Here is a 24,117-nt window from a genome sequence, read left to right on the forward strand (position 1 = left end):
TTTTACCCCAAGAATCTCTTTTTCTAGTTCTGTTGTGAACTGAATATCCATTTTGTGATTTTACTCCTAAAATAAGATTCTAAAAGCTCCTGAAATTAAGCAGTTCTATAATTATGCTGAGAGAGAAGGATTCCAATTGGTCTGTAAGTCCTACCATTTTAGCAGTTAACACTCCAGAAAATTCTGTCATGATAGCTGAAATAGTTATTCAAAAGACATTTATTGTGTGTCTATTCCATTAATTATTGAATGTATTTCCTGCAAAATAGCTACTTTTAACTCCACTGTACTATCCATTAATGACAACCATCATTTCCCTGAAAGTGAACAGCTTTCACCAGTGCTAAAACTATCTCTGATTGCTACCATTGCTAAAAGCAATGAACTTCTAACTTTTTGGACTCTGACATATATGTGTTATCATTGCAGGCTCAATAGGTAGCATATATTTTGGAAGGAAAGTAATACAGTGATTTCATTGATAATAGGGTACTCTCACAAAGCAGATCAGGTTTTTTTAAGAATATTTTTTTTTCCAGATTACAGGTCAATACAATCTTAGAAGTATTCATTTTCCAAAATTTTGTAATCCATATTTACTTTCTCTATCCCACTCCACTGTCCTCCTCAAGAAGGCAAGAGATATGATAATGGTTGTTCATATATTATCATATAGTACACATTTCCATACTTGTTATGTTGTGAATGAAGACACATATTTGCACTACATAAAAAATTCAGTGGGGTAAAAGAATGATAGGTTTCTGTTTTTATTTGAATTTCTTCTGTTCCTACTCTAGTGGTGGATATCTTTTTTTCATCATGAATCTCTTGGAGTTGTCCTGGATCCCAGCCTTGTTGAGAATAGTTAAGTCATTCGCAACTGATTGTCATACATTATTGTTACTGTGTACAACATTCTCCTGGTTCTTTTTACTTCACTTTGCATCACTTCATCTTAAGTCTTTCCAGGGCTGTTTTTTTTGTGATTATATTTGTTGTCATTTCTTATGGAATAACAGTATTCCATTACAAACATATACCACAACTTGTACAGTCATTCCCCCAGTTGATGGACATCCCTTCAGTTTCCAGTTCTTTGCCATCATAAAAAAAGCTACTATAAATATTTTTGAACAGGTAGGTTCTTTTTTCCTATCCTTAATCTCTTTGGAATACAGACCTAGAAGTGATATTGCTCAGTCAAAGGGAATACACAAAGTGTATCAGATCTTTTTTTTAAAAAATCTTGCTGTAAGTAAATTAGGTGAACACAAAATAATATACTTTTCAGATCTCTGGGAAAGGAAAGATTTTAAAACCAAGCAAGAGTTAGAGAAAATTACAAAATGTAAAATAAATAATTTTGAATATATTAAATTAAAAAGGTTTTGTACAAACAAAAAAAATGCAACCAAAATCAGAAGGTAAACAACAAACTGGGAAAATATCTTTATAACAAAAAATTCTGACAGAGGTCTAATTACTCAAATACACAAGGAGCTAAGTCAATTGTATAAAAAAAATCAAGCCATTTCCCAATTGATAAATGTTAAAGGGACATGAATAGGCAATTTTCAGATAAAGAAATCAAAAGTATCAATAAGCACATGAGAAAGTGTTCTAAATCTCTAATAATTAGAGAAATGCAAATGAAAACAACTCTGAGGTACCATCTCACACCTAGCAGATTGGCTAAAATGATAGCAGGGGAGAGTAATGAATGTTGGAGGGGATGTGGCAAAATTTGAACTTTAATGTACTGCTGGTGGAGTTGTGAACTGATCCAACCATTCTGGAGGACAACTTGGAACTATGCCCAAAGAGCGCTAAAAGAATGCCTGCCCTTCAATCCAGCCATACCATTGTTGGGTTTGTACTCCAAAGAGATCATAGATAAACAGACTTGCACAAAAATATTTATAGCTGTGCTCTTTGTGGTGGCAAAAAACTGGAAAGCAAGGGAATGCCCTTCAATTGAGGAATGGCTGAACAAATTGTGGAATATGCTGGTGATGGAATACTATTGTGCTCAAATAAATAATAAACCGGAGGAATTCCATGTGAACTGAAAGATCTCCAGGAATTGATGCAGAGTGACAGGAGCAGAGCCAGAAGAACATTGTATACAGAGACTAATACACTGTGGTAAAATAGAATGTAATGGATTTCTGTGCTTGCAGTAATGCAATGACCCAGGACAATTCTGAGGGATTTATGGAAAAGAACCCTACCCACATTCAGAGGAAGAACTACAAGAATGGAAACACAGAAGAAAAACAACTGCTTGAATACTTGGGTTGATGAGGACATGACTGGGGATGTAGAACCGAAAAGACCACACCAATGCAACTATCAATAATATGTAAATGTCTTGACTGAGGAAACATGTTAAAACCAGTGGAAATGAGAGTTAGCTACGGTGGGGGTGGGGGTGGGCAGGGTTGAGAGGGTGAAGGGTAAAGTAAAAACATGAATTATGTAGCCATGGAAAATTTTTCTAAAAATAAAAAATTATTAAAATGTAAAAAAAAGCTTGTTCCCCCAATATATGCGTATTTGCTAATTCATAAAAATTTTACCTGTGATGCTGTACTAATAATTTTATACATTCCAAAAGTTATATAAATATATTTAATGGATTAGATGAATGTGAAATATTTGGTCCAAGAGTCAAAAGACATCTAATGATATTTACTGGTTAGTATGGGAATATGATTAAACCAGAGTTTTAAGAAAATCACTCTGGAATTGTATGGTGGATGGAAAGAAGTGGATGGGAGAGGAAACAGCATGAAGACAAGTTAAGACACTATATAGGTAGTGCAAGGGAGAAATGGTGTGCCCCTATACTATATAATTCAATTCTAAGACAAAAGAAGAGGGTTTTTATGTTTTAAAAAATATCTTTTGTTCCTCAATTTCTTCCTTTACCATCCAAATTTCTACTCTTGCATTTGTAGTCCAATAATGATAATAATAATAAAAGCTTTCATTTATGTAGACTTTAATGTGTTCCAAGATAGTTTATATATATTTTCATTTGATTTTCATTGATTAGACTAGGATAGTGTAGGGATAAATTCTAAAATGTCCTCTAATATAACTCTTCCATACAGTACTTTATAAGGACTCTATTTTTAAGTGACAAGCTACTGAGAATTCCAAGGAGAAACTTGATGATGTGTAAAAACACCTTTGATTTCTTTTTAAAGTAATTTTTTTTTAAATATATATGTATGCATATCTATTTCTTTTGATGTTTGGTTTGTGTATTCCCAAAACTGTAAATATAATTTTTTTTTAATAGGGAGGTTAAATGGATTCCTAGCCAGGTATATTTTTCATGAGTTATAGAAATTCCATTCCTTGTTTTCTCCTGTTCCCCTTCACCAAGTGTATAGAATACAGTATAAAGTATGTATTCGTCTTATCCCTGTCTCTTCAGAATTCCACTATATACATAACTTCCTTTGGAAAGAATAAAAAAGGTTCTAGCATCTGAAGTAACTTTTGCATTTCATTTTAGTTTGTTGTTTGAATTCTTTTAGCCAGCCATGACTCTATTTCTTTAGATTAGCTAGTTGTTTGAAGGTAAATTATTTTTCATTTCTAAATATATTTTCCATTTAAAACTTAAATTATGTTTATTTTAATTAAAACAACAGTGTCTTCAGAGACTTTTAAAATATGATTATTGATGGTATAATACATTATAAAATTTCATTTTTAAATTAATTGATTGATATTTGAGTAAAATTTTATTCTGAATAAATGTCATTTCATAGTGACAAATGAACAGCAAATCTAGAAATATAAAAGTCAGTATTCTATGATCTGAGGCAGCAAGGTGACTGTTATGATTAAAAATAATAAAGGCTGCTATAATTATAGAAATTTGTATTTTAATTAAAGCCATGCTGATAGGGATAAAATCATTAGACCACGCGCTTGTAAGAATTCAAAACTCCTGCCTTAGCCATTTTACCTTTCATACCTTGGCGCACTCAGCTAAAAAGGAAGTTCAAAGTCACTTCCCCCTATTTAAAACAGTCCCTCACCTTGAATACGTAATCCAAAACAGGAAACCCGTTGGACCACAGGAAATGTAGTTTTTAAGGTCCCCACATGTCCATAGAAAAAATATATATACTTATAAATATATATACTTATATACTCCCAAATTTCAATTAACATGGCACAATGAGTGGACATCCAGGTCTGCAGTTAGGAAGATCATTTTTCTAAGTTCAAATGTGATCTTAGACACTTCCTAGTAGTATGGCTCTGAGCAAGTCATTTAATATTGTTTGTCTTCGTTTCTTCATCTGTAATATGATCTGGAGAAAGAAGTGGTAAACCACTCTAATATCTTTTCCAATAATACCCCAAATGGGATCACAAAGATGCCAAGCTGAATAACATCAATAAATTCAAAGTCATCCTCCAGTTATTCATGTGTGAGTTGTCAGTATTATGAAATTATTTCTGCTGAAAGTTACTTAAACCAGTAATGCCCAACTCAAATAGAAACAGGGTCCAGAAAAGCATTCAAAAGGATTTCTGTGGATAGCATATTAACTTAGAAAACAATATATTTTCATATCTATGTCCTCTTTTGCTTTATTTTGTTCAATATTTCCCAAGTATATTTGAATCTGGTTCCTCACAAAAAATTATTGTGACTGTGTGCAAGGAAGAGCATTAGGTCAGTATAAAAGGAATGGAAAGTAAAGAACAGGTTGTGATGGTCTTTAAATGTTAAACAAAGACATTCAAATCTAAAGAAAATAGAGAGGCACCCAAGTTTATGGAGTGGAAGAATGGCATGTAGTGTTATCTACACTTAAGATAAATACTTTGTAAATTAAGGGAATAATTAGGAGCATATTTCAATAATAATTCATAAAAGTATTGATGATATTACATACTTATTTATGTCTTCAAACTCATTGCTTTCTCAACACTCAATACATGTGTTATTAATCATTATAATTATTTATTCTGAACACAGTGAGTGCTTAATTAATGTTGTCAAATAAATGATTGATGAAGAGGATGATACCTTGCATTCATGGAATACTTATACCTTCACTTTAGACAATGTCACAATTTAATGCATATTGTTCCAGTGTATTAGCAATCAGAAGAAAGGTCTTGATGCTTTCTAGCTTTTATTCTAAAATACTGTGCTTTAGAATATTTTATTTTAAAATTTTATTTTTTTATTCTAAAATTCCTTAAAATATCTATTCTGGAATTAGACAACTATTAATTTGTACAATATCATTCTCTTTCTCTAAGATTTTCCTATTGAAAAGGACTCTAGTTCCCTTTGGGTATTGTCATATTTTTAGCTTTTTAATCACCTCCTGATGAAGAGAAACAGTAAACAAGTATTGAAGTATGCATAGTAATTTGAAAATGGTGCTCTTCTGGAAAGCCAGAAATTCCAGACTTCAGTCAACAATTTGTAATCATCACTCTCCTCACTGGGCTGGAAGCTGAAAACAAGTAAAGGGAATATGTTTAGAACTCTTGGAAGGAGTCATTTTTCTGCAGATCCATTTATAGAACTTTGGGAATGGGGGAAGATTCTACATTTCATTTTCCTCATCATCTTTAAATATTTTCTCCTAAACCACATATCAGCCCCTTCTGAGAAAAAAAATCATTATGGCATAACTTGTACTTCACCCTAGCTAAAGACCATGGGTAATGAATAGACCATTAAGATGATGTTATATAAACTATTCTTTGACCAAATGAATACAAAAATCTGTACATATAGACTTGGTCAAACATAAATTAAAAGGTCAAAGTGAAGGGAAAATGTGCAGAATGGAAAATTGAATTAAATGGCTTGATTAGAAGAATAGATGGCTCTACATTACATCTTTTTTTTTTTCCATTTTTTTTTTTTAGACCCTTAACTTCGGTGCATTGTCTCATAGATGGAAGAGTGGTAAGGGTGGGCAATGGGGGTCTAGTGATTTGCCCAGGATCACACAGCTGGGAAGTGGCTGAGGCCGGGTTTGAACCTAGGACCTCCCCGTCTCCAGGCCTGACTCTCACTCCACTGAGCTACCCAGCTGCCCACATTACATCTTTATAACAGTTTTATCTTTATACCCCTCATGTCCTCATTTAAATGATTTTTTAATGTAAATATGGTCTGATTTGTCCTAGATTTCTAAGTTTGTATGGTCATGAGATCATTAGAGTATTTGTTCAGAAAGAAGGTTATTAAGGCATCTGGGAAGAAATGTTCTGATTTGGTCAATAGATTGAATTGGCACTATCAGTGAACAAACTTGATTACAAGGAGGGATATTATCAGTCACGATATCATAAATATGCTTCATTAGGAAAACAAAAATGTAATGATGTTGATAATAAAAATAAAATATATGCACACATAAAAGATGTTAATGAGAAATTCTATGACATGAAGAAAAAATAATCTTGTCAAAAGGAAAAACCAAGGGCTGAAACATGGACAAATCAGAATTTATTAATTCAAATGTAGGAAAGAAAAACCACCAGCACAAAATTTGCTGTACCTTTTCAACCCTTCTACCCTGACTCCTCCACCTGCCCCTAAGTGAACATTTCAGAAATTTCAGACAAGGTTAACAAATAATAGGCAGGGTTAGATGCATCATGACCTACATTGTTGCAGGGCACTCCTAAATTCATTTGATCATATATCCATTTTAAGATTGAATAATTATAAACTTCAAAGATGAAAAGAATCAAACAATGATAATAATAACTGAAAATGTGTACAACATTTTAAAGTGTATAACGCACATAAAGTATAAAATGGAAAAATAATAAAACTGATATTTTTTCCTTATTGATCCTATCTGATATTTAAAACTCATATTTTTAAAATTTATTAAAATGCTTTAAGCCATATTTGAGCAACTAGATGACACAGTGGACAGAGTGATGGGCCTGGAGACAGGAAGACTCTTCTTCCTGAGTTCAAATCTGGCCTGAAACACTTACTAGCTGTGTGACCCTGGGCAAGTCACTTAACCCTGTTTGTTTCTTTTCTCATCTGTAAAATGAGCCTCAGAAGGAAACTACAAACTACTCCATACTTTTGTAGAGAAAATTCCAAATGGGGGTCATGAAGGGTCAGACATGACTAAAGATCAACATCAAAATTGTGTTTTAAATGTTTAAAAACATTTTACTTACATTCTATTATAACACATCTTCTTTAATAACTACACCAGTGTCCTTTTTTGTTTTTTCCCATAAAGGAATAGACCTGATCATGACAGGATTTTCAAAATAATGCCCACTCTAGTAATTTGTATATGAATGTTTTTAATAAATCCTTATTTAATGAATAAATGAACAAATAATAAAGATAATTCCATTTAGCATAAAATGTGCACAATAAAACATTGTTTGTTTTGATTGCCTTGATGAATTCCATTATGTCAAATTGATGACTCTTAATCAGTTGATTCAGTTTCAAGTTCTATTCATTCTCCTTACTGAATCTTCAACTTTATCTAAGTCACTTAGCTTTCCTAAACTTTTGTCATCTAGGAATAACAGTACACATTTTTCATTCTTCACAAGGTTTTTGTGGGTCAAATGTGCAAATTTAAAAAAAAAAATTTGGAGCTCTATTCCAGCATACCATATTATTATTTTTTTCACCTTAGACCACCATTTGTTCTCTGCTTTGTTTTAGAAACTCCACCTATTGTATGAAAGTGTCCATTTCACTGACTGTGGGTGAAAATGACACTGGGCTCTGCTACAATTCGAAGATGAAGTACTTTGAAAAAGCTGAGCTTAGCAAAAGTAAGGAAATCTCATGCCGGGACATAGAGGATTTTCTAACACCATACAGAGAGCCTGAAATCCTATGGTATAAGGTAAGTAATAGAGAAGGTCAAATTTCCTACAATAAATTATTATATGTTGGGTTCTGTGGTATTTTTGATTCTCCACATCTTTTAAAGAGACAGCATAGTTTGTCTTCTATTCTCATGGAACCATGTTGTTTCAATTATTTTGAGAATTCTTATTGTTTTGAAAGTATTTATTCAGTTTGCCTAGCTATAAAGAAGAAAGTAAGGGGTGAAATTATGAGATAAATTTCTCTTTTTAGATAATTCTTTTGATTTTTTCTTGACCTCTGTTGATTCGGCCAGGAGCGGAAAATATATACTTTAAACATTTTTCTCCCAGATGATAGAGAGTAGCAACAACTGGTCTCTGGGCCAGCCTCTTTCTACATAACTCATTTCTATTTCTTACCACCTAAGTGGTTTTGAATGTCTCACTTTGAAGTTGTCTCTGCCATTCCAGTATTTTATTTTAGGCATTATTTTAAATTTATTTGGACAGGAAACTTGGGAAACCTCAACTGAGCACTTTCTGTACTTTGTCATCTTGGCTTACCCCCTGAATGTTGATTCGCTATGTTTTAAACATCATTCTTATGATGTCCCTGAAAGATCGAGTCTTAAGAAATTATTGTATATTTGCTCTTATGAATTGATATTCTTATTTGTATTGTTGTAAAGTGTTTGTGGTCATGTTTATTTAGGCTTATGTGATTCTACCAAAGAATATTGATCCATACTCCACAATTTTGTATTCATCACAGGCGGTATTGAGAGTTCTGTGCCTGAATATCTAAGTAACTTAAGGAATTTTATGAATGGAACCAGAAATAGAGAGAAAATATCATTAAAAGAGAATATATAGAGTTTATGAATAAATTAAACAATGAATGAAATTCATGCTTTCTAAAGCAGTAACTTTAAGTAATTAACAAGTGAAATGAATATGAAATGCTTAGGATAGTAAATCGTATTTTAATACTTTTAGTCTCATTTACTTGAGTCAGTCATTATTTTTGTCTGTTTCAGCATTTTCTACAGAATTTTTTCAGTGATTTCTTCCTACTACTTCAAAATTGGAGACTGTGAATTTCAAGAATCATTTATCCTTTTAACACCAGTTTATTTTCAAGCTAGTTAACTAAAATGCATGTAATTCAATTCAACACTCAAATATTAAACCTTCTCTTGGGGGCAGACACAGTTGCAGGCCCTGGAGATACAAATGTGATGACTACACTGTGAATTATAGTACTAGGTGGAATCTGACTGGGGGGAAATGTTCCTGACAAAGGAAAATGTAAAGAAGGAAAGAAAGCATTGAGCTGAGGATATCAGGGAAGGGTTTATCACAAAGGTAGTAAAATTTAGAGATGGAATAAACTGTATGAATTGTGTAGTCCAGCTTGCACTTGGAAAAGAATCTCATTGACAACTGCAAGTAGTCAAAGAGCCTTTGCTTGAAGATTTCTTGTTAATGGGACTTAGTGCAAACAAGGGTAACAGACTTCCCTTTTGAAGACCACTATTTATTAGGAAGTTGTTGTTTTTTCTTTGTCTCTGAAATAAGTCTACAGCTCCTCTTTTACAACTTCTACTTGTTGCTAATATCTATAATCTGAGACCATCTCCAAAAGTCTAAATGCTTTTCATTGTGATAGCCCTTAAAGTTCTTGGACGTGGCAATTATGTTCTCTTCCCAAGTCCTCTTGAGTTAAAAAAGCACAACCCCAATTCTTTTTAGGGATTCTACAATACTATGATCTTGAAGTTCTGGTCATCGTCTGGATTTTCTCTACTTTTTAAAATATTCTTTTTTAAGTGGTGCTTTTCTTAGTGATGCTCCTAACTCAGTATAATATTCCATACATAATCTCTCTAGGGCAGAGAATACTGTCTTGATATCACAGGAACGCCAATCTTCAAAGAAATAAAAAGATGTTATCAGGTGATTTCATCAAAAATGAATGAGTATATTCCTGATATGAAAGATTGGCTTGGCTAATGAAAATAAAATTGTGAGAGCACAGTTTTGTTAATGTAACAGGACTAAAGATATGTATTTTAAAATATTTTATAGTTATTTAGGCATTCATTCTAATTTTATCTTTATTGTTTATAGTCATATTTTTATCCTTTGTTAATTTAATACATGATTTTCTCTCTGTCCTTCTGTCTCTCTCAGTCTCTACTTCTGCCTCTGTTTTTGCCTTTCTCTGAATGTCTTTAGTACTATAAACTGAACTCATTGAAACAACTACTTCAGATAATACCATATTATTTAGAAGGATTCCTTTATAGAAAAATTCCCTCAAAATTAAAATATGAAAATTCCTCTCAGAGCCATCATCCCTCAGTTTTGTCTGTGACATTTTTCTGACTTGGCCAGTTAGAATCACTGCTATTTTTCTGTGGCTTCCGTGAAATTTTCCTTCATAGTTCAATATGCATCCTTACAGAGCCAACCTCATATTTTCTCAACATAGAGTAACATATTTAGAATTTCATCAAAGCTTAGCTATTTTCTTATTTGAAATTATTCATGGAAAGAAATGTCTTACATATGAGAATAACTACTTTTTCTTTCTTTTTAAAAATTTCCTCTTCCTATTTTTTTGAGAATTGCTTTTTGACCTTTTATAATCCAAATCCTCTCCCTCCCTCCCTTCTTTTGCCCCTTCCCACATGGTTAACAATCTGATATAAGTGGTTCTAGTATTTTTAGGCAATACAAATTTATATATTCTTTATATTATAAAAGAAGACATCAAATATGTAAGAAAAACTCATAAAGGAAATAAGGCAAATAATTATATGATGCAATTTGTATTCATAATCTGACAGTTTCTTCTGTGGCTGTGGATACTATCTTTCATCATGAGTCCCTTGTGATTGTCTTGGATTCCTGCATTGCTGATAATAGTTTGGTCCTTCATGGTTAATCATAGTACAATATGTTAGTGTGTACAAACTTCTTCAGGTTCTGTTCATTTCCCTTATTGTCACTTCATGTAAATCTTTCCAAGTATTTCTGAAATCATATCATTCATCATTTCTCATGTGTAAAATAGTAACCCATTATGATAATATATCACAGCTTGTTTGGCCATCTCCCAGTTGACAGACGTCCCTTTAGTTTCCAATTTTTTTTTCCACCACAAAGAGAACTAGTATAAATATGTTTCTACACATAGGTCACATTTCCCCTTATCTATGATCTCTTTGGGAAATAGACCTAATAGTGGTATTGCTGGGTCAGAGATTGTGCAGTTTTGTAGCCCTTTCAGCATGGTTCCAAATTGCTCTCCAATTTGGTTCACAGTTCTACCAACAATGTATTAGTGTTCTAATTTCTCCATATCCCCTCTAGAATTTATCATTTTCCTTTTCTATCACATTAGTCCATTTGATAGGTCTGAGGTGCTATCTCAGAATTGTTTTAATTTGCATTTTCCTCATCAGTAGTAATTTGGAGCATTTTTAATAAGACTATAGATGTTTTTGATTTCTTCATCAGATAGTTACCTGTTTATCCTTTGACCATTTGCCAGTTGATGATTGCTTTGTATTATACATTTTTGTATTATACATTTGACTCAGTCTTCTATATATTTGATAAATGAGGCCTTTTCCAGAGATATTTCCTATAAATTTTTTTCTCAGTTATCGTTTCCCTTCTTATCTTGTTTGCATTGTTTTTTTGTGCAAAACTTTTTTTTTATTTTATATAACCAAAATTATCCAATATTCTTTTTGTAATATTCTGTCTAGTATTGTCATTCATTCTTCCCTTATCAATTGGTCCAACAGATAAATTATTCTATGTTCCCCCAATTTGTTTATGGTATTAGCCTTTATTTCAAGGTCATTAATCTACTTTGATTTTATCTTGTATATTGTGAGATGTTAGACTTTAACTGCTTTCTGCCATGCTATTTTCCAGTTTTCCCATCTGTTTTTTGTTAAATTGTGAGTTCTCCTTAAATACTCTTTGAGTATTGAAACCTAGGTTACTGTGTTCATTTATGGCTGTGTGTTGATTACCAAATTTCTTTCATTTATCCACTACTCTATTACTTAGCCAGTATCAGGCCATTTGATGATTACTGCTTTATACTGAAGTTTGAGATTTGCTATGGCTAAGCCACTTTCCTTTTTGTTTCTTTTTCATTAAATTTTCTAATATTTATCTTTTAAAATTAGAGATAAATTTTGTTATTTTTCTAGCTCTAAAAATAATTTTGGGAAAGCTTAATTATTATAACACTCAATAGGCAAATTAATTTAGGTAGCATTGCCATTTTCATCATATTGGCTTGACCTACCCATAAGCAATTAACATCTTTCCAGTTGCTTGGGTCTGACTTTATTTGTTTTAAAAATATTTTGTAATTATGTTCATATAGTTCTTAGATAAAAATCTCAGGTATTTTATATAGTCTTCAGCTATTTTGAATGTAATTTCTTTGTCTTTAGCTGTTGGACTTTATTGGTAGTATATAGAAATGGTCATGATTTATGTGGGTTTATCTTACATCCTGCAACTTTGCTAAAGTTAACTTTTGATTATTTTTTAGTTGATACTCTAGGATTATCTAGGTATACCAATTTGTAATCCAAAAGAATAATAAATTGTTTCTTCATTGCTTATTCTAATTCCTTCAATTTATTTCTCTGCTTATTGCTAACTTTTTCTTATTATTATATCATTTCCAATATGATATTGAATACCAATCGTGGTGATAGGCTTCCTTGCTTCACCATTGATCTTATTGGGAAGTCTTCCAGCTCATTTCCATTAGAGATAATATTTGTTGATGGTATAATATATATGTTGTTCATCATTTTGAGGAATCCTCCTTTCATTCTAATGTTCTCTAATATTTTTGTAATAAATGAATGTTGTATTTTCTCAAAGGCTTCCCCCCTCCATCTATTGAGATAATTATATGGTTTCTCTTGGTTTTGATATTGATATGGTCAATTATGCTGATAGTTTCCCTAAAATTTAACTATTCCTGCATTCTTAGTATAATACTAATTTGGCCATAGCATATAATTCTAGTGGGATATTGCTCTAATCTCCTTACTATTATTTAAGGCTTTTGCATCAATATTCCTTAGGGAGACTGGTCTGTAGTTTTCTTTCTGTTTTTTTTCTTTCTCTTTTAGGTATCAACACCATATTTGTGTCATCAGAAGTATGTGGTAGAATTCCTTTATCTATTTTTCTAAAGAGTGTATATAGTACCAGAGTTAATTGTTCTTTTAATATTTGGTAGAATTTACTTGCAACTTCATGTGACTATGGGGATTTTTACTTTGGGAATTCATTAATGGTTTCTTCAATTTATTTTTCTCAGTTGAAGTTGTTTAAATATTATATTTCCTCTTCTTTTTAGTTTGGGTAATTTATATTTCTTTAAATATTTGTTTATTTCTCTTACATTGTCAGTAGTTGGGCAAACTAATTCACAAAAATTGCTTTGATTTTTCATCACTGTTGTTTTGAGTTCACCTTTTTATCATTTTTGATGCTGGTAATTTGGTTTTCTTTTTTCTTTCATAAATATCAAATTGATCATTTAACCAATTAACCATTTAACCATTTTATTACTTTTTCATAACTCACCTATTTGTCTTATTTTTAGTTCAATGGTTTTCTTACTTTCAATTTTATCTCTTATTTTATTTTCATTTCTAACTTGGTGTTTAATTAGGTATTTTTAATTTTTAATTTTTCTAGTTTTTTAAAATTATATACCCTATTGATTTGTTCTTTATTTGTTTTATTGATGTAAGCATTTAGAGATATAAATTATCCCCTATTTTTGACTTGACTGAATCCCATAAATTTTGGTATGTTGTCTCTTCATTGTCATTCTCTTGAAGGAAATTAGTCATTGTTTCTATAATATGTTCTTTAACCCACTCATTCTTTAAGATGCAATTATGACATTTCTCATTAAGGTGCCTCATTAATTTTACTTTCTATTTTCTCATGTAACTCATGACATTTCTCTCTTTTTACCATTTCTTTGGGATTATGTCATGATTTACACACATATTTCCTAATAAGAGATGGCCTCATGAAGTGGATAGAGAGTAGCCTTAGAAGTAAAGAGACCAGGGTCATACGTTACTTATAAAATTAATTTTATGACCTTGAACAAGTCACTTAACTTATTGATTTTGTAAGAAGCAATATTGGATGAAAAGTTTTTTTTTTAACAAATGTAGATTTGCATTAGCAGGGCATTTTTCTTTATAACAATGAAATCAGAAATCTATCCCTGTCCCCAAAAGGTATAAATTAAATATCCAACATTGCAAAATAAGGTACAAGTTCTGGATGTGGCATACTATTTCCCTTAATAATAAGAATAATGGAGATGCTGTTATTTGAACTTTTCACTTTCTTACCTATGCACCTTACTTATCTCATTGCCTCAGAGAGCATTGACCATTACTAATCAGAAAATAAACTTAGCCTATATTCAGTATTAAATGACTACGGATTTGTAAGTAGTCTTTTTAGTCCTATAGATGACTAGCATAAACTTAGTATATGAAGACTATCACTTTTACATAAAGAGTACAAATTAAATGTTAAGGACTTCATATTCTCACTAATAATACTATAGTCATTACAACATAGATATTTCAAGTTGATTATAAGAGACTATACAACCTAATATCCATAACAAAATTCTCTAAATCAGAGAACTTTGAGTACAGAATGCCATTTCAATAAAACTACTTGGAAATTTAAGTAACATTAAGCAACAGAATGTAAAACTGGCACTATACAGGAAAAAAAATATTAGACTGCTTAACTCAATATAGCTGAGCTAATTATATGAGTTATACACATTCTGTGCAAATGCATGTAAATGCCTAATGTTTTATAAACATAGTATCAAAGACATTTTACATTATATATGTGTGTGTGTGTGTGTATATATATATATAACTATATGACAATGATTCATAATTGCCATTAGGAAAATTATTATATTTTACCTAACAATTAAATTCGCATTCCCTGGAAAAATAACCATTTTATAAGCCTAGCAAAATTAAACAAAAGCATATATGCATCTTTGTGTGAAATAATTGGATATATTCCCCATTCCCCCAAAACTCCACTTAAATCAGATTGGCAGTCCACAAAAAAATTTGTATTTGGAAAAAAATTGAAGTTGTTCAGATGCTTTTCATCATCTCTGAAAAGTATATTTAACTTTCAGCTTTGGAATCTGGTTAGAGTAATAAGATTTCTGTTCCCAGAAGCATAATTCTTAGGTACCATGTAGAAATTATAATTTGACAGAATAAAAATAATGAAGGCTGAAATTTATTAAGCTACAATATATTACATAGATGAATTTTACATACCTGCAGAATATAGTATTTCAATGCACTACTGATATTGATATAATTTTCAGATAAAAACTTTTAATGAAATCTATAACCATCTATATATTTGTATAGGTAACAGATAAAATGAGAACTTCCTCCAAAAATTTTACATGTAATTTTAATAACTTTTTTCTTTAAGTAATTTACATTGAAATAGATATTTGTCACTTATTTTTCTTTATATAGGAATGCAGAACAAAAACATGGAGGCCAAGTATAATATTCAAAAGGAATATTCTTCTAATACGAGAGGTTAGAGAAGATGACATTGGAAATTATACATGTGAGTTAAAATATGGAGGCTTTGTTGTTAGAAGAACAACTGAACTCAGTGTCACAGGTAAGTACACAAATTTACATATCAGCTTTTACTGTTTTTTGGAAGCATATTCTATAGTCTACAAGTCAAATTTGACTAAGTGATAAGGGAAAGTGAATTGTTAATACCTACTGCTTCTGAAATTTAGAGAATCTGTATTTGAAATCAAGTTGCTATATTAAAAGGATCCATTTATAACACTGTAGGGAATTTTAAGATACACAATACCACAAACAGAAAATTGTAATGTAATTTATTTATCTATCTATTTGTGTATTTATTTATAGATACTTGAAAAAATCCATTTACTTCTTGTTTATCAATTGGTTTCATTATTGACATATTTTCTATGTTCAAGGCCTACTACTTTTTGAGTTTAGGAGAATAGCAACTCCCTCCCCAATTTTAAATTTAGAATCCAGTTATTTAATTAACTTCTTAGTTATTAATTATTAGTCTTTGTAAATGACTTAAATGGAAATTGTTCCTCAAAAAGAAAAAAAGTATAAAATGGATATGCAAAATGAGGACATCATGGAATTTAGCTCTTTTAAAAATGCTAAAACAATGCTAAAGTAGTGAAGATGACACATTTTACAATTATACTTAAAATACAATTTGTATTGGAAGAGTATATCTGGTTATACTCTTGTGAGTAAAAGCTCATTCATACACTCACAATATTGAGAATCATTAAACTGTGGCAAATTACAATACAGTGTTACTTTTTATACTTATTGTGGACTTTTCAAGTTGATAATGTTTGTGATTTAGTAGGAAATGTAAAAGAAACTGAATTTGTTTTTATTTTTCCAAAATACTTGACAGCACAGGTATAAAGGTGAAAATCATAATCATGTTATTTGGTGTTTATCATTTTGTCTTCAGTTGATATATACAAAATTTTTAAAGGATACTCTGGTAAAATTATTTAATGTTTGTTTTTGTAATTTTTTCTCATTATATATTTTTTTCAAGCCAAATAATACAAGGACAATGGGTTTTGAGTGTCTGTCACCTATCTTAGTTCTTCAATATTTTCTTTAGACATAATTTATTTTTATTTGAAAAGTTTAAAAAATACATTGTGTTATCTTCAATATGTTACCCAGTCAAATGGAATTCATTTCCTTTTCGAATTGTGACAGGTACCATCTTAGAAATATCAAAGAAAGAACTGATTGTCACATAGCTTGCTTTTGGATGAAATATAGAATGAATGCTCTTGGATCCTTTTGATTTATACCAGTAGTAGACAGCTGATTTTCTCAGGAAACAAATGATGGAATCTCTTGTATAATAGCTTTTCATTCTTTCAGAATTATGTAGTTCAGAATGTATGTATAAATACACATATGTGGAAAAAGGTGTGTACATATGAAGTTTTTGTGATTTACTATGAAAATATATCATTAATTGGTTCTCTCAAAAAATGTTAAGTGAAATGAAGTTATGGTAAGAGGATAAATTAGTTACTTAGAAACAACAATAGAAATAGGTAAATTACCACATTATGTTACAGTAGTTGCGACTTTATGGTGAATCTTGTTATAAAGTATACATAATACTATAGCAAAATGACACCAGCCAGGGCAAACTTATATAGGATTTCCCTGCAGTTTGGAATTTTCCTACTTAATAGCTCTGTCTGGATATGAAATCTAAATTAATACTTTAACACTTCACTCCACTATCTTGCCAACAGCCTAATAAAAAAGGCCTGATAAATGTTCCTGTGTTGCATTTCCTTTATAAAATAGATTGAATTTTCTTTCTTTCTGAAAGCTGCCAATCATTATTGAAGTGGTGTCTCTCAGGTGCAGAAATTTTGATAAGAGAAGTTTAATCAGCAGTGTAATGGAAAGTGGGAAAAGATGCCTTCTGAGGAGAAAATAGGAGCCAGTTTCTAATCTGTCTTCATTGGCTTACAAAGTCAGCCTAAAACTAACCCTTGGTATTAAACTTATTTTTTCTTGCACTGATTCTATGAATCTAAACCACTCTGACAGGTATCTTTCAAGTAGTAAGACATAAATAGAAAAAAATTCATATTAAACTCCTTTTTTACAAAATGTCTTCTTTCCATCCATCAAAGGAAAGAAGTATTTCCTCATAGCAGGGAATAAATTGAGAATGCTTCACTAGAAAAAATTGCTATCCAACCAAAGAGCATGGAGCCTGTATTCTCTTTGAGTTCTACGCACACTGATTTAGGTAAAAAAGATTTGACAATATCTACAATTTCATATGAATGGGACAGCTGCTTGCTCAGATTCGTGAATAGTACATATTAAAATGAATTTTAAGTATTAACATAAAGTCTATTGAATGTACAATTTATTCATATCAAATTGCTTTAAATAATGTGACAAGCTAACATATTTCCTATGCGTATAGCCAAAGGTTAATCCAATTCTTGGGACATAAATCATGTCACTCAGTACAGCAGGAAAGGGGGGATAAATTTCTTCATGATAATGATTCATTGTTTTATATACTTTATGTTCAGTCCAACCGGATCACACTTCCCCCAAAACATAATATAATCCCTTTTCCCAATGGTGCCTGCTTTTCTTATGAAAAACATTTAGACAGTAGAAAAATTATTTTCTAAATCAAAAGTCATGAATATGAAGCAATAAAGTACAATAAAATTTCCCAAAAGACAGAAAGGTTCAATGAGGTTGTAAAGTTGCCAGTATTGTTTAGTAAATTTTCACGTCCTTTTCACTTAATATTTTTCTTAAATAGATGGCATGATGATTGACTCAAATGTACATAAGCATATAAATTATTATGAATCAAATATAATCAGTTTATAGATTTATATTTTATAACATGCACATTTTATTTCATTTTATACTTGCAAATGTATTTTATGCATACAAACACATTATATATTAAAAATCATGATTCGTGCATGCATATATCTGTGCTTAATGTGTTTTATGAGTATACACACATATATATTATATCTAGGCATTGCAATTATATTTGTCCCAATGAAGATTTATAGTTTTCATTTTTAATAACAAATCTTTTGTCACAATAAAGTTATATTTTTTCTAGCAACTAGTCTATATTTCTATAATACTGTTAGTAGTCAAACACACAAACCAGTTGACATTCATATTCAGTGGCTATGCCAATGATTGGCATATTCATTTGCTATGCCATGCTATACCATAAAATACCAATTTAAACCCTACTGTCAGCGGAAAACAAATAAATATCCCACCTGTTCTTATTTATCAGTTCTTAATAAAGCATAAAGTAGATGTCATGGACTCGGACTCTTCTCCTATGCAACCGATTGAATCCTGGCTTGGAAAGCATATGAGATCTCTATCCTTCTATGAACCCTGTAGTATACAGAATTGGGGGATATAGTTTTTTCTAGCTTTGGCTGAGTTCCAAAAAGCTGTTAGAGGTTTTAGAATCTTGAGGAGAGGCAGTTGACTGGATCTTCCGTGGAGGGAGGAAGTCAATGAGCGAGCTCTTAGATTATCTAGCTTCAATATTGAAATTTAGCCTAGCATTGATATATTTACTTAAGAAATTATTATTTTAGATAGACCCTTTATATCTTCCTTTCCTAATACCACCCTGCCTTCCCTCCCTTACCTGAGTGGCTGTGGAGTTTATAAGGAGAGAAATTAGAGAGGAGTTAAATCTGTGAAGAGTTATCTAACTGGCAGCATTATCTATAATTTAATCAAATCATCATTTATTCCTTTTAGATAGCATTTTGTAAAACTGAGTAAGGCAGGTCCTTATTCAGATTCATCTTCACTTCCCTTCCCCGACCTGAGGTTCCTGAGATAACTGATAGGGCTTTCCTTTAATCCACCTACCTAACAACATCCTTCAAATAAATAAACCCTTTTTGTTTCAATAGTCCTATTTAGTGTAATTTGTCTATTAGTTAACAAGAGGGAAGAAGAGGGAAAGAGACAACATACTCTGGGCTTAGAGGGTAGCTGGGGCAACCATCTTGAAGGAAGAGGTTACTTCAAAATAAGTCCCTTCCTGTGAAATTAACTAAAGCCTGTTTGTTAATTTCAGTCTAGTCTGTTTCCTTCAGCTTATGTTTGAGTCTAAGTCCTAGTCTGAAAGCCTGCTGTGTTAGTCTGTTTAGTTTAGCTTCTTTCTCCCAAGAAGATTTCTGTTTCCCTTCTGTGTTATACTCCTGACTTCAGTCCTATTATACCTTGAATCTCCTTTAATCCCAGCCTACCTGTAACCGAGATTACCCACTTACCAAGTCTCCAATCATCCTCCTTTCAATTCCCTTATCCCAAACACCTTTCCTCAAATTACCCTCATAACAACCCCAACAGCATTCATAAGATCTATGATTTTGAACTAGGGATCATTTAGTGCTGCTTTTTTTTAAAGATGGAGAAATTGAGGATTAAATAGGTGAGGTAACTTGTTCTAGGTTGCAGAGATTGTCTGGGTCAAAACCTAGATTCTAACTGAAGTCTTGTGAGTCCAAGTTCAGCATTCCTTCCTCTGTCCTACCATGTCTTAACAACTCTTCCTTCCCTTTTCCATCTATTTCACTTTCCTCTTTTCTGTTAGGCACCTAATTGCTTAGATAAACAATAAATTAACCTCTTAAAAGTTTATATACTTCTTTGTACCAAAGTAGCTAAGTAAAGATGTGCATGTACTCATGAGGTTAGATTGGATCAAAGTGTCTTGAAGGAAGGAAATTTGCTATATTATGTGCTAGGCATTGCATTAAGAATTTTTAAAATATTCTCTAATTTGTTATACGCAACAACCCTGGGAATTTGTTGCTATTTTATCTACATTTTATAGTTAGAGAAAATGAGGCAGATATAATTTAAGTAACATGCCTACAATCAGACAGATAATCAGTGTCTAAGGCTAGATTTGAACTCATATCTTCTTAATTCTAGGCCCAATGCTCTGTCCAATGTTCTAACTAGCACTCTCTAGGCTAGCTCATGGATAAGTCAATCTCTTGAGATTTCATATGCCTATATGCATCTCAGAGAATTAAAGAAGTACCTGTGATCATTATGGTGGGTCAATGAAAAGGTCTAAAAAAGGACAAGTCAAGTTTCTAGATTTTAAAAATGTTTTTTATAAATGAGTAACAAGTCTCCTTTGATCCCAAGTGGAGGCCACAAATATGGCATAGATTTCTTATTTTTAGAAGATTCAAGATAAACTTTGCAGTGATGTCTGTAAATATAACCTTAAGATATACAGTATTTACAAATATCCCTGAAAAGTTTATCACTATTGAAAAAATAATCTTCTAGCTAGTGTAGCAGTAATAAGAAGAATAAAATAAGCATACTTTTAAATGTATTTTCTCTTCTCCAAATGACTAAAGTCAATTCATTCCTCAACTAATGGGGATCCAAGAAATTACATATTCTTTGCATTCTTTTTGCTTTCAGAATGACAAATAGGACAGTTGTTGCAAGCTTTGATCAGTTCTAGTTTAACCTCTCCTTTGTATCTACCTTTCTTTGTCCTGAACAAATGCTTAAGTTTGCATGAATATCTTTTCTGAACTTTTTTTTTGCTTTTTATCATTGTTTAGGGTTAAATTTATTGTAAAATATAGTCTATTCCCATCTTCCACCAGAACGTATACATGTATAGATAAATTCTCATAGTTCATTTTGAAATATAGATTTTTCATCTGCATCAACTCTTTCCAGTAGATTTATATATTTTATTGAGTTACTTTCCCGAATTCATACATATGCATTTTAATTATCTATGATCTAGAAATAATCTTTGTTTTAAAAAATATTTTGTCTTTGTGATTTATTGGAGCTCAATCTGGGAAAATATTATTTTGCTTATTGTGAAAGAAACTGGGAGTTAAAGAGAGATTGAGGCAGTCTTATTTTGGCATTTAGAGAAACCCTCTTCTAAATCTCCAGTACTAAAACTGGTATGAAATGTTGGCAAAATGTGTAATTATATACCAAAGGGATATGTTAGCAAAGGAATCTATATTCCCTCTGGAATATTGTTTAATTGGGAAAAATTGAGATTTGACTAGGCAGAATTAACTTGTCACTGTAATGCAGGATAAATTTCACTATTTAAACATCATAAAACCTTCAAATTAATTTCAAAAGTATTTTTGTCAAAACTTCAGATCATTTTGGAGACCATAATTTTCTTAAAAAAAGAGAATGTTGGAGTGAGAGAGATGGAATAAAGCTGTCTGAGATCATTTAAAAGTGACCATTGCATTTTGAAAGAGTTTCAATTACTTTCCTTTTCTTCTTGCTACCTTGACCAAAATAAAGCAAAAAATCAGAAGTCCTCCTTTTCTTTCTTCTATTCTGAAGCAACTGTTTTTCATTTTGTGCAATTGTATAAAAGAAAAACACCTTTCTGAGGGTGTGTTATAATTCTAAGGCATGCAGTGAATAGAACATTTTGTTCACTGCATCTTGGGGAGGGGTCCTTGATTCTAAAGGGAATTTGAGGAGCTGTAGTCTTACTTGGGGACCAGGAAACACCATCTTCCTGTTATTAATTCCTTGCTTGCTCTCCTGTGTATTCAGCTATTACATAGTTATGATCTCTGCAATACAGACTACAATACATGACTGTTTTTTAAGAACTTAAAAGATAGCTACTATTCCTTATATTATATCCTCCAATATCTTGATTGTCCTGTCCTGTACATTCTCTGGTTTGTTGTTTAAAGTTTTATAATGTAGCGCCTATTACTAAACATAGAACAATTAAGTATGTTATAATAAGAAGAGTTACAGTTTAAATAAAACTTCAAATAATCAAGACATTATTATATTAATTAGTCAAATATTGAATTAACATTTTGGTACTCATATAGCAAACTTTTGGTAGCTTAAAGAATTCATTCTTTTTAAAAATAAAATTCTGGTAAGTCACATATTCTGTACTTGTGGGTTTTGTTATTATTTTAAGCTAAGTTGATTGATGTACATTTATGCCTTTTATAATTAATACTTTTAAAAAATTCAGAGATGAGATTATTTGAATCATATATATGTATGTATTTTTCTCTTGAAGATTTATTTAAGTTTTATAATCATATATTCAATCAAACTACTAACAAACAATGAGAGTGGAACTCTGTAGCCCCCTGAGCTCTACAGCAAAGAGATGGTCTCAGTTTAGCAATTTGGCACTAATTCCTTAATCAGTACACTATGTATATAACATTTTTGCTTTTCTATTTCATTAATCAAAAATGTTCATATATTATGAATTAACAAATATTAATTTATTTGGGTAACATTTTTAAAAAGAGATAATCCTTAAGAATTTTATTAATAGCTCTATCAAGTTCCTAATAATCCAAAACTATAATATTCACTGTAACTGAGGTATTCAGTTGATTAACCTAATCTTTAAAATGAAATGAAATTATTCTATCAAGATTTTTTCTTAGTGAACCCAAGATGGTTCGTAAAGATAATCTATAAACCTATTGGTTTGTACTAAATGATTTTAAAGGACTTTTAGTTTTATGTACCATAATGTTAAATTAATTTCTTATTTATCTAAGGATTCAGAAAGAATCTTCTAAAAACTTCTTTTTAAAAGTTTGTCAGGGTTAAACATCATTCTCACTAGTCTTTAGTTTTGGGAATTCATTTTTTCTCATTCTTAAGTAATCAGGATATTTATCTCTAATTGTTATAACCTCTTCAGTTTTACATGATTTCTCAAAAAATACTGATTCTGGTCTTATAATTCAGAGCTTAAGTAACAATATGGCATAAAGCAAATACTTAACAAACTACTATTAGTAATTAATTGCTGATATGGAACAATGATCATATTCATTGACAGAGCAAATGACTTGGTCTTAAGAATGGGTTCCATTCAATATATTCATGATGTATATAAATGATGGGAAATATTTTTATTCAATTCTCAACAAATTTTGAAATAGAATAGAAATCATTTAGTATTCAATGTGTTTTAAATTTTTCTTTGAGCACAGAACTTTTGTAATATAGAAATAAATTAGATTCAATAAACATAATTCAATTTGACCATAATTTATTAATTTATTATGTTAATAATTATGATTTAAGATAGAAGATATACAAAAACAAAGATTAAAAATGGTCTCTATTCTTATGAAGTTTATATTCCTAAGAGGAAAAATTAAGCACAGATAAGAAAATATAAAATATAGTAAAAGTAAATAAAAATCTATTTCAGTTAGAGAGTTGGAAGAAGCAGAGAGGTTAGCAGTAATGACTGGGGCAACCTGAAAGTATCTTCTCCAGGATTGCACTTAAGTTGATACTTGAAATGAGCTAATGATTCCAAGAATCGGAGTTGATGAGATATAATACTGTACTATATATGAGGAGGAGCAAATTTAATTTTTCAATTAGAAATTCTGCTATATGAGGAGAAATAATGTGTAGTCATTCTGTAAAAATACATCACAGCCAGATTATGAAGAATTTTATATACTAAACAAAATTT

At 31.0% G+C, this 24,117-nt stretch overlaps 1 protein-coding gene across 1 annotated transcript in view; it reads left to right on the forward strand.

The window, feature by feature from the left end:
- IL1RAPL1 (interleukin 1 receptor accessory protein like 1) overlaps positions 1-24,117 on the forward strand; it is a 906,599-nt gene that overhangs the window by 257,159 nt on the left and 625,323 nt on the right. Inside the window, exons 3-4 of the mRNA XM_044669211.1 lie at positions 7,718-7,904; positions 15,486-15,639. Coding sequence (XP_044525146.1) covers positions 7,718-7,904; positions 15,486-15,639 — 341 coding nt within the window. The remainder of the gene's footprint in view (positions 1-7,717; positions 7,905-15,485; positions 15,640-24,117) is intronic.

Source organism: Gracilinanus agilis, chromosome 3 (genome assembly GCF_016433145.1).
Source record: "Gracilinanus agilis isolate LMUSP501 chromosome 3, AgileGrace, whole genome shotgun sequence".
Classification (NCBI taxonomy): Eukaryota; Metazoa; Chordata; class Mammalia; order Didelphimorphia; family Didelphidae; genus Gracilinanus; species Gracilinanus agilis.